We start from the raw sequence: 17,800 nt of genomic DNA, 5'->3' as shown, positions 1-17,800 counted from the left end.
AAAAGTATATTTTAATGAACCTGAGCTGCACTGCTGTGACTGGCTGCATTAAAGAATCCTCAAAGCTATTCACATATTAGGAAAAGTGTTCTTCCATTCTTCAGTGTGAATTAATTGTGGAACTCGGAATGGAGAGTGCTTCCCATGTGTCCAAATGTGATGGATGTTAAGTTTGATAGAGGTCTTTATCTTTGACGTCCAAACTTTCCTCATGCGTCAGCATTCGGTGAACGTCTATACAGTTATTCAAGAGAGTATTTTCCTGTCCACTGGCCGCTTACTAAGGTAATAAAAAAAAGGTTTTTTTGGTTCTTCATTTATCCAATCCTTTTTTCACTGGACAGTTCAGCAGTGCCAACAAGCAATCAAAAAGACTCCCTCTTGAATTTGTTTTCATAGCTTTCTGTCACCTTAACACTGCCCTCATAACCAAACTGGCTCTTCTGACTACGAGCTTCATAGAAGAAAGGATCTTCTACCTGATGGCTGATGCCACAAATAGGGTATACATTCTTTGTAGTACTTCAAAGAAAGTTACTGAATCTAACGATGATGTTGCATTGGACACAACCAAGTTGTGGGAATGATACCACAATGCACAGAGAAAGTTCTCTGATCCAGTGCAAGGATGCTTATTTGGACAACACTGTTTCTTCCCTTCATGCTTGTAACATTGTCCTGGCCTTGGCCACAGCAGTCCTAAAGCTTTTTTTTATTATTATTCAAAGCGTTCATAATATAATTCTATTGGCCCTTCCAGTACTGTAGAGTCATCCACAGACCGGAAACAAATAAGGTGATCCTTGACTTGTATGCAGTCATCTTTTTTTTTGTCAACAAGACTTACTATGACATCCATTATTAATGAAGTCCATTATTACAGCATAGTACTTTGCTTTGCTGAGACAACTCTGTGTGTTAACCTTCCTTGCCAGAAGGTCAATCAATTTGTTTTGAATTATTTTGCTACAGTAATGGGCCACAGCTCCTTTACAAAATTACTTGACGTGAGTGCTCATGCATGACATTGTCATATTTCCCAAGGAACCCTACCAAATTGAGGAAATTACTATTCTGTTCAGTGGACAATTTACCTGATGATCCCCCAGAAAGCCAATTATATTTTGCAAGGAAGAGTAATTGAGATCAGACTCTTGAGTGTATTCTTCCAGTGCTAGACTGCCACATTAATAATGCAATTGTTTTGTACCTCTATGCATTTATTCCCAGCATCAACCTGGACTTAACCTCCATCCATTTGGATTAGGTGACTTTTCACGTTACGGCAGAGCATCAGCTAGATGATGTCAGTAAATGAATTCAGAAATCACAAGCAATGATTTGGCATTCCTGTCAAATATTTGCAACAAAACCAAATATTTTGTCAGTTGATTTTCAATAACCTAGCCAATGCCAGTTGTTTTTCACCACTCTCAAGCATTCTTTGACAGCATGACTTCAAAAAATTTTGCTTCTGCTCATTTACTGAAAATATTGTATTCTCCATTTTGCCCAGCCCATTCAAAATCGTATGATCAATAGAGGAAGAGTTTCATATCACCAGCAGTAAAGCAGGATCTGCTGTATTGAATTTATGGCAAGCAATTTTCCCACTGCTCTTTCTGCTATCACATGAGGCTGAGTCTTCTTTATCATTTCTCTTTTCCCCTTCATTACTTTTCCTATTGCTATTGCCAAAGCCTGGTCTATGTTGCTCTGTTTCAGATATCTTTCCCATTAAATTTGCTCCTTACTGCAAACTATACTTCAGTTCAACATTTTACTTCCTATGCTGAGCTTCTGAAATTTTCTCAGTGGGGGGTTAATGAAATATTTTATTTTCTATACAGGGGGAAACCAGATACTATTAGAAAGAGCAAAATTCTATGTTCCACAGTCTTAGAAAAATACATCAATTATTCTGCGTTAATCATGGCAAATAAAGTAACAATATTTATTTTATATTATTGTGTAGATAAGAGTTTGAAGGAGGAAGGCTCCATGAGCTGTTACAAAGGTCGAGAACATTCTAGGAAGTCAGTGAAATTGAATCCACATACAGAATACCTGAAACGTGTGACTTAAAATATTTTATTTTTCCTTTTGGTTGCCATCAAGAAAAATAGCACCCCGATCCTGATCCGCTCTTCCCCCCCCCACAAATCTGGCATCCCAGGTGATTGCCTGGGTCACCTAGCCCTAAAATTGGTCCTGAAGTCAGTATCTTCGATAAAGTCAATAACACTACACTGAATGGTGCTAATAGAACTATGCAAATTTACACTAGCTGAGTATTTGACCGATCATGTCTAAATACTGTACAGAGAATCTGTAGCTATGTAAGTGGTAATTGCCAGGTTCAAGTTTCTGGAAAATCTGGTTTATTGGATTTAGAGCACTCAAAAGTAAAACATTAGTATCTTTGGGTGGAACCCGCATAATACAAGCAGGCATTGTGTAAACACTTGAGCTTCATATACACTGCAGGATTTTTGCGCAAAAACCCACAAAGCATCCACACCTCAAGCGTGCTTTTGCACAAGTAAATCAACAGTAAAACAGCAGAACAGAGGGCTTTTTGTGGTATAGGTAAACCTCCTTCTACGAGGCATTACTCCTTTTTGTGCTACAGCTGTTGTGCAAAAAGGCATGTGTGGAAACTCCATAGGGGTTTCTTGCACAAATATAGCCTATCTGAAAAAGCACAAGTGCTCTGATGGCCAATGCAGTGTGGATGCTCTCTTGAGCAAAAGCGCATCGCAAAAGCGATGTGCACTGAGGTATGGACATGCCTTTGTGCAAGAACTCATCTGTAAAAGACTTCTTGCACAAAAACCCTGCGGTATAGATGTAGCCCTACAGAGGGCAGTCAATGCCCCTCAATCTAGCAATCTCCACCTCCTATTCTAGGCCACTCTTGATGCCAGTGCCAACATTTCACATACATTCACCTCTTATCTACTGAGCCTCGTAAGTCACTTTCCATCTCCCACTCTCCTCCCCAAAAGAGAAGTAATGAAAATTATGACCGTGATGGAATTTTAATGTTACTAGTAAATATTGCCATGGTTACCACTTCTACCTAGCAAAAGACATAAAAGGCACTAATCAGTGATTATTTAAATACATTAAAAAGCAAAAGAAAAGTGAAGGAAAACAATTCTTCTAGTTAGTAAAGAAGGAGAGCTAATAACTAATTACATCAAGCAGGCTGAGGTGTGTAATGTCTATTTTGCTTCAGTCTTCACTAAAAATGTTAATGGTGACCAGATATGTAACACAATATTAAAAATGAGGGGGAAGGAACAGGTTAAAGAATATTTAGATAAGTTAGATGCATTCACATTGGTGGAACCTGCTGAAATTCACACTAGGGTATGTCAGTAACTAGCTGAAGTAATCTTGGATTTGCTAGCAATTATTTTTGAAAACTCAGAGCACGAGTGAGTTCCCAAAGGTTTGGAGAAAAGCACATGTAGTATCACTAAAAAAGGGACACAAAATGGATGTGGGCAATTATAGACCAATTATTCCAGCTTCGAAACTTCCTGGAAAGACATGGGAACAAATTATTAAACAATCGGTGTGTAAGCACCTGTGGAAGCCTCAGGGTTATAAGGACTGGCCAGCATGGATTTTACAAGAACAAATCATCCCAAAGCAACTTAATTTCCTTCTGCTGAAAGGGCTACTGGTCTAGTGGAGCGGTGAGAAGCAATAGATGTGATATATCCTGATTTCAGTAAGGCTTTTGACACAGTCATGCCATTATTAGAAGTAAACTAAAGAAATGCAGACTAGATTAAATTCCCATAAAGGGAGTCCACCTCTGGTTGAAAAAAAAAAGTTATTAAATTGTTCACCATCAAACTGAGAAGATGCATCTATAGAGGTTACAAAAGGGGTCGGCTACTATTCAATATTTTCATTAAGGCTTTGGAAAATGGAGTGGAGGGTATGCTTATAAAATTAGCAGATGAAACCAAGATGGGAGGGATCGCAAGCATGTTGGTAAACTAATTAGGAATCAAAATGACCTTGATAAATTAAAGAACTGGTCTGAATTCAACAAGATGAACTTTAATAAAGGCAAATGCAAAGTACATCACTTAGGAGGTGGGGGGGGGGAAATCAAATACACAATTACAAAATGCACTACAACTGGCTAGGTGTAATATTACTGAACAGAATCACAAACTGCATGTGAGTTAATGTGATGCCCTGGCCAATACTGTCCTGGGGTATATTAACAGTATTGTTATGTGTAAAATATGGGAGGTAGTTGTCCCACTGTACTTGGCACTGGTGAGGCCTCAGCTGGGGTTGTGTACACAATTGTGGGCACATAATTTAAGAAAAAGGTGGGTACGTTGGAGAGAATCCAGAAGAGCAACAAAAATGATGTTAAGAAAATCTGACCTGAGGACAGGTTAAAATAACTAGGCATGTTTAGTCTGGAGAAAAGATGATTGAGGCACAACCTGTTAACAATATGAAAAATATGTTAAGGGAAGTTTTAAAAAGAATGGTGATCAATTGTTCCACATGTCCACTGAGAACAAAATAAGTAGTAATGGGCTTAATCTTCTGCAAGTGAGATTTAGGTTAGATATTAGGAAAAAAAATTTAAGAGTAGTTAAGCTCTGGAACAGATGTCTAAGGGAAGTTGTGGAATCCCAGTCACTGGTGGTATTTAAGAATAGGTTGAACAAACATCTGTCAGGTATGGTCTAGCTTTCCTTGGTCCAGAGTCAGGGCAGGGGGCTGGACTTGACTTCCCAAGGTCCCTTCCAGTCCAGCATTTCTAGGATTCCATAATTGCTTATAGTTAAACAGTTCATATGGTGTTGTATTCCTGAAAAACTCAGCAGCAACACATTACTATATTCTCTTGTGGCTTAGTCTGTGGATGCCAATTATTCTGGTTTTTTAATTTGATTTTCAGGAGTGGCTAAAAAAAGCTGACTCACTTCACAGAGTATTTTAGCAATAATGTCCCTGGGAAAGTTTCAAGCTTAATGATCTACTGAAGGATTATTGACTTTTTGGGCAGCCATTGTCCATGTGGATTTCACAACTTTAAATTGATCAGAAGCCAGCAGTTTGAGACATTAATGATAGGCTGAAAGACATTCAAATGTGCCTATGTCCTAGGATTCAGAGTCTAGTAAAGCACATTTCATATCAACTCACATTTATAGCAGTACCTGTAGTCGTTTATAATTAAAGGCCTCCATTAGCCTTTAGTTACAAACCTTTAGGTACAAGCCTGGTTACAAATACTTTTTTATTATTATCTAATTTCATTTCAGCATGCAACTTGACAAATTTCAACAGCCTTGAAAAAAACCCAACAACAAAAACATCTCTCCCACAAAAGAAAACAAATCAAAGTTTCAGGAATAAAAGTAAGAGTCTCACGTCAGCAAGGCCGCTGTGCATGGAATTTTCCCTGGGTAAAATGCAAACTCTTTTTGCTGAGTTTGCAGGCTCTAACCATTAAAGTGCACTAGAATCAAACCAGCAGGTTTTTTGAGCTCCTATAACAAAAAGCATAGGCCTGGATGAGGGGTGGGCAATAATTTTTTGAAGTAGCTGCTGGCAGAAATGTTTGAAGTGGCCCCAAGCTGCAAAGGAAGGGGTGGAACATCAAGTGGAAAGGGTGGGGACAAGATACTTCTGGGTTCTCCACCTCCAGACAATGATTGGTCTGGGGGTGAGGGAGTGCCTTCCCCTCCCCCATGTTCCCCCTAGGTGCCCATGCCCCTGGAGTGGGAGGAGACTTCCTACACTCTCCTGCACCTAGGCCAAATAGGGCCCAGGGGTGGGGGAGCACTTGAAGCCTCATCTGCTCTGCCCCAGCCCTGTGAGCAGAATGCAGCACTTCAAAGTGCCACATGCTCCTGGCAGGACGGGAGGTGGCTTCGCATGCTCCCCAGGCCCTAATTGGTCTGGGGCAGGGGAGCAGCAAGGCCTCTGCAGGCTGGATCCAGCCCATGGAGGGCGTTTTGCCCACCTCTGGCCTGGATTTTCAAGAGCAACCATTGGTTTTGCACGCTTCATTTTTTGGGTGTTCAAAAGTAGACATAAAGGAATCGGAATTTCACAGAGCAGGTGCTCTGCTTCTTTTGGAAACTAGGCTCCTTTAGGGGCTTACCCATTCACATAATCTGTACAGGTTAGGGTAGAGGCATTAGGGCGGAAGAGTAATCACAGTGCCACCTCCTAATCCATACCTATTTTATGGCCTGACAGGATTTCAATTTATGGGGCTGTCAATCCAAAACTTTCCATGAGCATTCATTCAAAATAAAATTGTACAAAGTAAACAGAGTGATTTTTTTGAGATCGCTATTTTGTAATGTAGTTCAAGACAATTTTAGTAAAGTTATGTTTGAAATGGCCAAGCAATCAATATTGGAAAAATCACTTGCTACATAGGCTCCAAAACATTTTTCAGGGTTTTTCTAAACATCAATGCCCATATTTGGAGCAGCATAGCTTTGTCCTCTCAAAGTATTTGGTCAGTACTTTCAGGACACATCTGGATAGAAGTATCAGCTTGCCTATCCTCTACATACCAGGGCATGCAATGAAATGAACTACCTAGCGTCACACTTTGGTTTTGTCTATTCACTCCCTCCTTGTTTTAATAAAGACAGTATTACCATAGAAAAGAAAATTAAATTTAACCCGGTCTTCTTATAATCAAAGTATCTGTTCATCTATAACACTAACGGTCTACCACTAGTATCTAAGTGGTGTTGTAACATGTGGTGGAGCTTCAACCTATCTAAGCGAAGCAGCTCAGAGACTGTGTGTGTTGACAGTCAGTAAATGCAGTTACAAAATTCCCCACTGATGCTTTCATCAGCTCAGCTGAACATGCGTGAGAGTTCTAATACATACAAAAGCTCCTGAGGCTTAGATAAACCTGTTGAAATAAAATCTAACAGGTCTGGTGGGAAACTAGAATGCCAACAAACGCTAACCACAGTTATTCAAATGGTGCTCAAATTAATAGGTCTTCGGTTCCAGCTGCAGTTAAAATTTGTTCAGCACCAGTTCAGCTGACATCCAATGTTAGCTCTGGCTGTTTTCTTAACACACAAGAGGAGGGGAGTCTGCCTCATCTTATCATGGACAGTTTAATCAGTCAGAAGTTAGTATAGAAAGGCATGTTCAAGTCTTACCAGCTTTTCTCTTAAGCATGTGCTCTGCTTCTATGGCTGTTATCTGAGAAACCGTGGTGAAAACATGAGCACAATGTACAGATGCTCGTTCCATACAGTACCGATGGTAAATCTGTCTGTCTCCTGCTTCTCTGTCTATATCAAACTGTTGAACAACAAAAACAAAAAACACTCTTATGATATGCTACTTCAAACAATTTACCACACAGTAGATGAAAAAGTAAAATTCTTGGTCTCAAAGAACAAAAGAAGAAAATCCTGAAACTGACATTTTCTAGTACTTTAAAAATTCTGTCACATCAATTTCACAAATATCATTTACTGCCACCTGAAAGGTATATTCTTTTCTTTCCATTCCAAATCTGGTGACTTGCTACAGAATCCCAAATCAAAATCCCAGAAGCAAACACCCCAAGTGCTGGAATATTTCCAATTCAGATTCAAACTTGTAGCTGACTCTAGTTTTATAAAAGACTTAACTAAAACTTCAGGTCTAAACATCCCATAATTGGGGGAAGTACACAGGTACTGAAGGTAGGGATTTAAAAAGGGTTAAGTGGTTACCTGGTAAGTGATTAACTGGTGGGCACAGCCCAGCCTGACTGGAGCAACTTGCAGGGCAGCAAGCCTGGCCAGGCTGGAGTGACCTACCACCCGGGGATGCCCGTTAAACGTAACTTTTAACTGGTTAACTTTTTAAATGGGACTTTACATCCCTAATTGAAGGGTGTGCTCTGTTTAGAGGAGATAGGAACAAAGCTCCAGGTGGTGGTAGTAGCATAATACAGCAACAAAACAGGAAACTATAAATCAATAGGAAGTGATAGTATGGATTAAACAGAACCAGTTGGGATTTGGGAAAGGACTATGAAAGAGCTTCTGTTGGCATAGGGTTAGGGCTCTGCTGTGGACCCCCAGGTCTGACTCAGGTATGAACAGTGATTTCTTTAAAATTAATAGAAATGGGGATGGGTGTCTCATAAGGGAAAACTAACTTCCCAGATATATATTGGAAAAAGAAATGCTATAAATAGTGTTAAGGCCCATTTATTCTTAGCTGTGATAGACAACAGTTTTCTTCATCAAATCATCACTGAACTGGCAAGAAGTGATGCAATTGTAGACTTGGTTTTAGAAAGGAGTGAGGCTATCATAGAAGAGCAGACTAAGAAATAACCATGGATTGAGTCATCAAGAGTGGAGTCAGTTTCAATTAAATGGAAGAACAATCAAAACTAGGTAATCAAATATGGTTTTTAAAATTTCAAAGGGCAAGGAAATTAAGGGAATTGGTTATAGAAATCAGCCTGACTGAAGAGCTCAAGGATTTAAAAGTAGGGGAGACTTGGAATTTCTTCAAAGTCAACTATGCAAAAATTATCTGAAATTTGCATACCAAGAAAAGGGAAAAACCTTGGAGGGAAAGGCTCCAGGTCTAGCTGGATGAATATCCACCTCAGAAACATTAGGAGTAAGCAGAGAGCCAATACAGAATGAAAAAGGGGTTGATCAGCAAAGCAAGGAAGTGTCAGTGTTACTAGAAGTCCAGATGAATTAGATCTTGCCAAGAAATTAAAATACACTTTTTTTTAAAAGATTACATAATTAAAAAAGAATAAAGGATGAGCAGCAGGTTTGGCCATCAGGAAATGTATATGGGAAGGAGATCACAGAAAATCTAGGTATGCCCCCAAAGCCAAATGAATACTTTGCTTCCATTTTCAATCATGGTGATAATATGGAACATGGGCATGAAGGCTGTATGGCTGATGGAAGCCAGTGCAATTTCTGTGGACAGCTTACAAGTCAGTCTGTTACATGGGACACTATCTAATAAACATACGTTATTTCTCTTGTCCCTAAAATTACCAGTGCAATTATAAGGGCTGCTGTGAAAATGAGAGGATAGAAGCAGGAGCCATTGGCTCAGTTAACAGTAGGATTTGCATTGGAGGAAAATCAGATCACTATAGAGCCAATGCTTAAGAGTTCAAACGGGCACCACTAATTTCCCACTACATTGTACAGATTTGGCTTTTGTAGTCTAAAAAAGCTTAGCTCTAATTAGGTGTCAATGATTATATGGTTTACAGTTAAAATACAATCCTATTAGTCTTACATTATCTTTCACTGCTGGGAATGCCAAGGTAACCTTCTCAAGGTTAATGGCAAAGACCATGTGTACACTGCTTTTACATGTATTTTATTAAATGATGAAGGCTGTTACAATGACATTAAGAATATCATTTATGCAGAATTCTCATGCTCCCATTGTTAGCATATTTCATCTTGTCTAACAAGACATCCAATGTGAATGGGGGATCAGACTAATCAAGGAGTTTGAAGGAGGAGAGGGAAGTGGGAGATAGGACTACGACAGGCTGAGATTAGAAAGGACAGAGCAAAAGGTTCTTGAAGTGGAATTCAAGATGTCTGAGTTTCAACATACCTCTGCTGTCAGCAAATATCTGTGAAACCTTTTATCAGGGTGTATGAACCATCCCCTGCTAGTGGCTGATCCACATAGAAGAGGACAACCTACTATTGCTATCTTCTATTCAGTTTGCTCAAGCAACAGAGATCTTTGTCATGGATCAACAAGTTTCAAGCTTTTAGATGACCTATGTAAGTGTCAACAATTTGATAGTAACTGAAGTCATATTTCCTAATTCATCCTAAGTCCCATTCCATTAATTTAACCATCAGCCAAATCTTCATCTTTCACAGTACCATAATATTTTTTGATTGTCAAAAAATTTCAGTCAACTATAGAGAGTCGATGAAAAGTCTCAAATATTTCTTCTAAAATGTTTTGGTTCCCTCCTACCACCAGAATTGAATAGCTACAAATATTTATTAAAAACTCCAAATTTGGGATATTTTGAACAGATCTAGTTAAAGACTTCTCACATCAATGACAAAGGAGCTCTAATATTCACATTCCATAAAATTAGGTGCTATTCTTGCTCACTTTCATTTCTTTATACAATGCTTCAATATTGGATTTCCCCTTTCTTGCTGCTATCAAATTCTTCAGCTTCTGGAAATGGGAAAGGTTTTTTTTCCCTGGATGCTCTTGCATGACTTCTAGACTAAGTTCTTGATGGAACATCACTATAGTTCTATTAATAGGAAGGAAACAGACTTCATCGTTCTTAATCACATTGTTCCTTCTCTTACAGGTCATCCTCTTTCTTTGATTCTTCCTGCTGCAGCTTCTGCTACTTACAGAGATGGTGGGTCCTGGCCTTTGACCTTACTTGCAAGGTGGAGAGGGAAATCTCATTGTCTGCCTCTTAGCAGGCTGAACTAATGACTTCAGAAAATAGTCTTAGATGAGTTGAAGGCCAGGCTGACTGGTACTTAAGTGATGAGACAACATAACAGGACAGAGAGAGCAAACTGAAGTGTCTACTGGGAAACTGTGGAATGTTTTTGTTCTTCTGCCAATATGAATATTAGCACAGGTGCAGTCCTGCCATCTACTATTTGAGGTAAGAGCTACATTGAGAGAAAAAGTTAGACCTAAGATTCCTTTAGGTTTGTCTTCATGTGATTTTTAAGGGTAAAATTTTACCTCTCCAATCCCCTCACTCTTAACTCTAATGTTCTGTTTCATTTATTAGTATTCACTTCATTCTGCACATGTTGAGATCCCATTGGTTTATTAATATTGAGCTCAAACAGAACATTTGAGTGAGAAAGGGCAAAAATTTTCCTCTCTAACACCCATTTCAATTTCAAAAGAAAATGAAGGAAGGGTTACAGAACACAATGTGAAAAAACACCCTGGGGCTCAGTTTCATACAATCCTGAACCAAATTTTGAACTTCTTCCCTCTACATGGAGTCCTGTGCTGGATTTCTAGTTTTATTCATGGCTGCATAATTTACAATAAAAAAAAAAAAAAGAGTCAGTAGTTTCTGCTGAGTTCCATTTGGAGTTTTCAGCTTTATCAGTACTCTTAGATCAGCATGAAGCTCAACAATGTTCAACACTGTCCCCTTTGAAGTCCAAAGCCTTCAACTTTCACATATCCTCAGTCATAGCAACAACAGTTTTAAAAAAAGAAAAACCTTGGGACATTAAATATGCTGTCAGATAAAAGCTGCAAGTAAACCTGGTTAGAAACGCCCCCCTCCCACACACACAGATTTTCCAACTCACAGAAAATTCCAATTTCAGACAAATATAGAATAATTAAGATTAAAAGTCAAACATTTTTACAAAACCAGTTCCCCCCACCCACAACTTTAAATTGGAAATATTGAAATGAAAAATTTACAACATTTTCAGTTAACCCAAATGTTTTATTTAACATCACTTCAAAAACTAAGCTTTGTGTTTCAAATTGCCATTTGCCTATAAAATGACATTAAAAAGCTATTTAAATTCAACATTTCCATTTGAAATGATATATTTTGGTATGAATCAACATTTTTGAAATGAAACATTTTCACTTGAATATAGATCTAGAAATAAATGTTCAGCTTTGAAATGCCACTTCAGAAAAGCTAAAATCTGTCAACACTGACATGTTTCCCAATGACAAATATTTGTCAGGAAGTTTTCAATCAATTCTAAATCACACCGGTCATCATTGATAAAGGGACTATATTTAAAAAAAGCCTTTTTGAGGTAAATTCATAAACTCATCTCCTCTCAGATTTTTTCCCCCCATTTCACTTGAACATACTTCTGTTTTTACTCCTACTTCATGGTTATTGAAAGTCCCAAACTCAAATGCTAGATACCTGAAATCTGGGGAAGTATTGTCATAATGTATAGGTTTAGATCAAGCCTTTGTCTCTGTAGTAGGTCAAACAAAAATCCCAATCCAAACACTTCCAAACTACAGGGAAGTTTGGACCTAGATCCAAAAATCTAACTTTACAGCTGGACCCTGACTCTAAGAGCTGAGGCAAAACTCTGAATCCAGTTACTCTCACCAGACTTCTATTTTAGCAGCATCATTCTTTTTGCAATGACAGGGTTCATTCTGTGTGTGTCATGCATTGACTGTATAGAAGTGTAGCAAACAAGATCATACTTCCTAAATCATTTTGAATTCTTAGGGGAATTGTGGGCTCTGCAAAAGCATCATGCGCTCAGTAGAATGCCAAGTTGACAAATGTATGACTGGAAAAAGTGAAGCCATTTTAAATCTTTTTATGCATTACTGATGTGAATGAAGTAGAGATAGGTGTAAAACACACTCCTTAATCTGGACATCCCCAGTGTTTGGATGAGGGTTTGAAAGGTGAACCAGAATTTTTCGGCACAAGCCAATTGCAGTGTGCATAGCTGTATTCCCACATCTCCATATGGCTTCCCTCCAAACCATCATTTGATACACAGGGTGCAAAAACACATTCTATTGAAGTGGAAAAAAAGTTACTCTTCTTGCTAAGGCACTGTGCTGGAACTTGGGACATCTGATCAGTATCAAGCCCTGCCAATGAGATCCTGACAGACCTGTCATAAATCACAGTCTTTTAGTGTTTCTCTTTTGCACCTGTAAAATGGGGATAGCTGTACTTTCCTACTTCATGTGGGTACTATAAGGCTAAATGGATTATTAATCATTATTAAACATTAGTAATTCTGAGCTGCTCAGATAACATGATGTGGACCATGTAAATAGATACATCATTTCGGTTTTTGGGTTGGGTGCGTGGGCACTGGGTTGTGCTGGTGGCCTGCGATATACAGGATATCAGACAAAATGGTCTGATCTGTCCCATCTGGCCATAAACTCGATGATTCTGAATCTGCAATGTCTGCCACCATGCTGCCTCAAGTGCACGTCTGACTTCGTGGAATTTTTGTTTGTAACTAAGACAGTTAGCATGACCAAGAATGTGTGAACCAGGGACTATCAGGAAGGAGTAATGAGGTATTACCTCTGTAAGCCACATTAAAAAGAGACCATTACGGGAATAGTTTCCAGTTCTGCTATCCATGCTTCTAAACAGATGTTGACAAACTGCAAAGAGTTTGGAAAAGAGCAACAAGAACAATTTGAGGTCTGGAATGCATAAGAGACTGAAGAAGCTCAATCTAATTAGTTTATGCAAGAAGAGGTTCAGGAGTTATACTTGAGTAGAAATAAGGTGAACATTTTAAAGAGTGAGAAATTGTACCAATGGCTAATTAATCTGCAGATGTGGAGAAACCCCATTATTTACAGTCTTTAAATCAATCCCAGGTACCTTTAGAAAAGATGATGTTGCTCAAACAGAAGTTATGGGCTGGATCCAGAAAACGGTGGGAAAGGTTCTCTGAACACTCTTATGCAGGCAATCAGACTAAATGATCATAAGGGTCCCTTCTGGCTTTAAAAAAAAAATTGATGGAAGTGACTTGCCTAAGGTCACAGAGTACATGAGGCAGAACTGGAAACAGTCAGTGACAGAACAGGAATCCTGATGCCCCAATCAATCATAATATACTAAACCCTCTTCCCAATGAGAGTCTGGAGTAGAACCTTCTTCATTTCTCACTCAGGGAAAAAGAACACAACAGCTCTGGTATGCTACTGAATGAAGCTGAAAAAGAACTAAAGATATATTAAAAATGCAGCTTCTGTCAAATTTAACTCCTCATTTACCATCTTACATGTATGACAAATAGTAGGCATTTTCCTCCTTCTGTAGCTTAGCTGCACTAAAGAACAACAAAATAAACAGCCTGGCTTAAGTCAGATTTGCATTAGCTGCTCTTCTGATCAAGTGGATCAACTCTGCATAATGGTGAGCTCAATGGTGAGTGGGAATAGCACAATAAAGAGAAATTGGAACTGGGCCTGTTATGGTGCCAACAAAAATGCTACATGCAGTTAGTTTCAACTGAGACTGTACAGTGCATTGCTTTAGACATTATGCCCAACTATCCACTTGAAGACTCATTTATAACTATGCAGGGTTGACATAAGTAAGCTGCCAGATCAGAAGAATAGTTTTACACCCCTCGTAGGCACCCATGTAAATAACTACAAAGCGCAAGACTGTGGAGAGTCAGACCATAGTTTTTTCCATATGCAGTATTTTTAAGCTATAAAACGCTGAGGTGAATATTCAGTACTTGCAAGAGGGGCTTAGTTGCTAGCACTGGAGACTTGGCCAACAGACTTGCCAATGCTGTTTAGGCAGTGCTCCACAAACCTACTGTGAAAGGATCATTGCTAGTATGAGAAAGAAGTTTGGCCCTTCTGTCCATTGGCTTCTGTTAGGTCTGATGGGGAGCTTTGTATCCCCGGAAATACATGGAAGCAATCAATAGACATTACAAAAGGTGCATGCTTATGCCAACTCCAGGGAGGGAGGGCAGAGTCCACCAGAATAAAAAGCCCAACCCCTCAAACGGGAGAGGGACCACAGACAGGTGGGAGGGTGCTTCCTATTACAGCAGCCACTCATGATACAAAAGAGGGGCAGATGGCAGGGCAGCTTTTACTTCCTGGGGCACTTAGTAGGGATTGCCCACCTCTGTACCTCCCAAATACTGGGGGAGTACCACTGAGTCCAGCCAACCCCTGACCATAGACTAGGAGGTCTCCAGTTCTGGCAACACTGGGGCCAGTGCCCAGGACACCAAGGGGGCCCTCTACCACTCGTAGAGAGAAATCTTGAGTGGTAAAATAGGGTCTCAAGGAGACAGTCTTCACACACACACCCTGGCTTAAAAGATGCTCACTAGCCTATTCTCCACTAGTATGGAGAATCCTTGGCTTTTCTGCTGCCACTGTTAAAAAGTGACAGTTAGTGTCATGGCCAGCTATCTTTCGGCAGCCAGACTGAGAATACCCTACTCATTTCACCGAACAGCTAACGGAACCTAATCTTTGGTGATAACTGACCTTGACTAGATTTGAATGCATTAAAAAATAATAATAATAAAAAAACCCACAAGCTTTTATTTGTCCCTGACCCCTTCATTCTCCCAAGCAGAGATGCTGATAAAAGCTACAGAGGAAAAGTGTGCTATATTAATGAAATCCCATTAATTCTCTTCTTGTTATTTCCCTCTCAACAAGTGTTATTCAAATATCATCTTGAATGCAAGTGAAAAAAATATGTATTTGGCTCCACTCTGACATTAAACAGCTGTCAGATGGCAACAGGTATTAGGTCTGTACTGACCTGGACCAGATTGGAACTTGTGACTGAGAAGTGAAAGGCTTATTATCCAGTGACCAATTCCCAAGCCATGTAACCCAACTGCAAGCTAGAAGGACAAGGGGGGCAGTTACATCAGAGAGGAGTTTGGCCCATTCACGGCTTTGCATCCAAAATGAATGACAAGTTCAGCCCTTATGTGGGTGTGAACCACCACCCTTATTCTTTCTCTCACTGAGGAAATGGTGTAGTCTAGGCAAGACCTCTCTCTGTGGAACATATAGAATGAAATCACTGTTTACATGTCTAAAAAAATTCTCCTGAATACTACAGAAGCTAAAGCAAACAGAATAAGTTAGAATTTCCATTTTGATTGCCCACATAAGACAATGAGAACTGAAATTACAGTCTTCTAATTTCATAAAAGCACAGGTCTAATCTCCACTATTACAGACAGATTCTCTCAGTCACCCCATTACAAATCCAGAGCGACTTTGCCAAGTTCAATGGAATGACATATTTACACTAGTGGACCTGAGACCAGAATCTAGAACTTTAGCTCATCACCTTTAGGACTGGCCAATGGTCCTCTGGGCTCATTCTATCAACCTGGGTAGGCTGGCAAGCAAAGGCATACCAGCTAAGCTCTATTTTTCTTTACCATACCTCATACGCTATTAGGGCCAGCTAAAGGTGGTATAGTTGTACTTAGACTAATTCGCCAGCATATGGTCACTCACAGATCTGTTACATTCTCTTTAGTAGCTGCTTTGTTTCAAGCAGAACAAACTTGCAATCAGACTCCTGAATTACAGTCACCCCCTGGCTGGCCCTCACAATTCCAACCTCCCCATCTGCTTACAACGATGATGGGGAAAATGTCCGTAACTGTACACGTTGCTTTATACAATTCCTGATGCTAAGGTTTATTCCCAAATGTAGGGAACTTGGGGCAAATTCATCTCTGGTGTAAGTCTATGACTTCAGTGGGCTTACATCAGGCTATGCATTTGTGCCATTTAGGTTTGTGTTTATGTTTGCATTCATTTGTTGTGGTTTGTTAAGAATGTGACTATGAGGCATTTTTACCTGCCAAATGTACATAAGAAAGAAAGAAACACTTTGCCGCTTGTTTCTTTGTATATTCAAATAGGAATCCAAGTATAGCCTTGCCTTTCTCGCTGTGTCTTCTGAAACCTGTCCCTGCTCATATATCCTGTGTGTCTCATCATTTAAACCCTCCTTCCTCACTGCACATTGGCTCTTTGACAGTGCCTCTTGATCAGGGTGGAGCAGGGTTCTCTTTGGACCTCCCTGAAACCTATCCTTGTGTTTTTGCATTGAGTGTTGTATCATGAGGTTCACTTTTTCTGCAGGCACTAAGCAGGTCCGCTCATTCCCAGGCTCTGCTAGATTGTAGCACCACCTCTGCATTATAAGATACTTATTTATGGAATAACATGCACCCTTAGCTTCTCCCCTCCCGCCTGTCTCAGATACTGTGCTCAGAGCTGAAGAAAAATAAGTTCCTTCCAAGAAACACTGATCAAACAGAGCTTAAATCTCACACACAATCCAGCTGGAACAGAAAACTATGCATTGTACTTTGGAAAGGGGAAAAAAAGTGACATGCCCTTTAAAAGTATATGGTCTCATCCAAAGGTTAAACACTAAAAAGCCCTGGAGAGTCTTATCACTGGACAAATCACTTGTCTTTCAGTAGTAGGCTACTAAGGTCAAACAGCAGCAAGAATATCCTCTGAAGACCTGCCTATCTGTATCATTTAATGAGTGTGCTCCAGATCAGCCCCTTATGCTTCTCATCTGGCTTTTGGGCCAGGCTGACCTTTTTACAGCCAGAGATGCTCTCATTAAGACAGTTGATCTCTTAGTAAATGTTAAGGTTTGTCAGGACGCGCTTTAATGCACTGCAAGTGTCTGTGAAACAGGCGTGTAACAGCCTGGCGCAACTTCCCGCATCAGTACCCATTAAATGTCAACCTGCCTTGTGTCGGGCCTAAAGGAATGAGCTGTGGAATTCCATTAGGCTCAATCATTAAAGTATATTTGCAGAGATTAAGGATAAAAGCTTGAGAGATGATATTAATACATAAAAGATACTCAGAGACGTATTTCTCTATATCATAACAATGAATGGGATTTCAAAAAGGTATACTGCTACCCAGAAATAGTCTGATGTAGACAGCATGGCTTTGACTGGAGAACACAGGAAAGAGAATTTTTTAAAAGTTTGCTTTTTACTGCTGTTCTTTTACAAACTTGTATTGCAGTAGAACGCAAGTCTTAAATTAAAATGTTTACAAGGTATTACGGTTAAAGATGCACAGTTCCATGATACAGAGAATTGAAAAGTAGTACAGACTTTAGAGGAGGGCACTTCATTAATTTTTGGCATACTATCAGCTGGCTTATTTCGCAGCAATATGACAAGTGAACAGACTTGTATGAGGATAGTCGGGCACTTTCTTT

General features: G+C 39.6%; 1 protein-coding gene across 1 annotated transcript in view; it reads right to left on the bottom strand.

Annotated features, from left to right (window-relative positions):
- The window catches only part of GYS2 (glycogen synthase 2), a 63,189-nt gene that overhangs the window by 27,535 nt on the left and 17,854 nt on the right, over positions 1 to 17,800 (bottom strand). The window contains exon 5 of the mRNA XM_006127656.4: positions 7,194 to 7,338. Coding sequence (XP_006127718.1) covers positions 7,194 to 7,338 — 145 coding nt within the window. The remainder of the gene's footprint in view (positions 1 to 7,193; positions 7,339 to 17,800) is intronic.

The sequence above is a fragment of the Pelodiscus sinensis genome, chromosome 1, assembly GCF_049634645.1.
Source record: "Pelodiscus sinensis isolate JC-2024 chromosome 1, ASM4963464v1, whole genome shotgun sequence".
NCBI lineage: Eukaryota > Metazoa > Chordata > Testudines > Trionychidae > Pelodiscus > Pelodiscus sinensis.
Note: the sequence above shows the minus strand (reverse complement) of the source record. Positions and strands in the feature narration are given on the sequence as shown.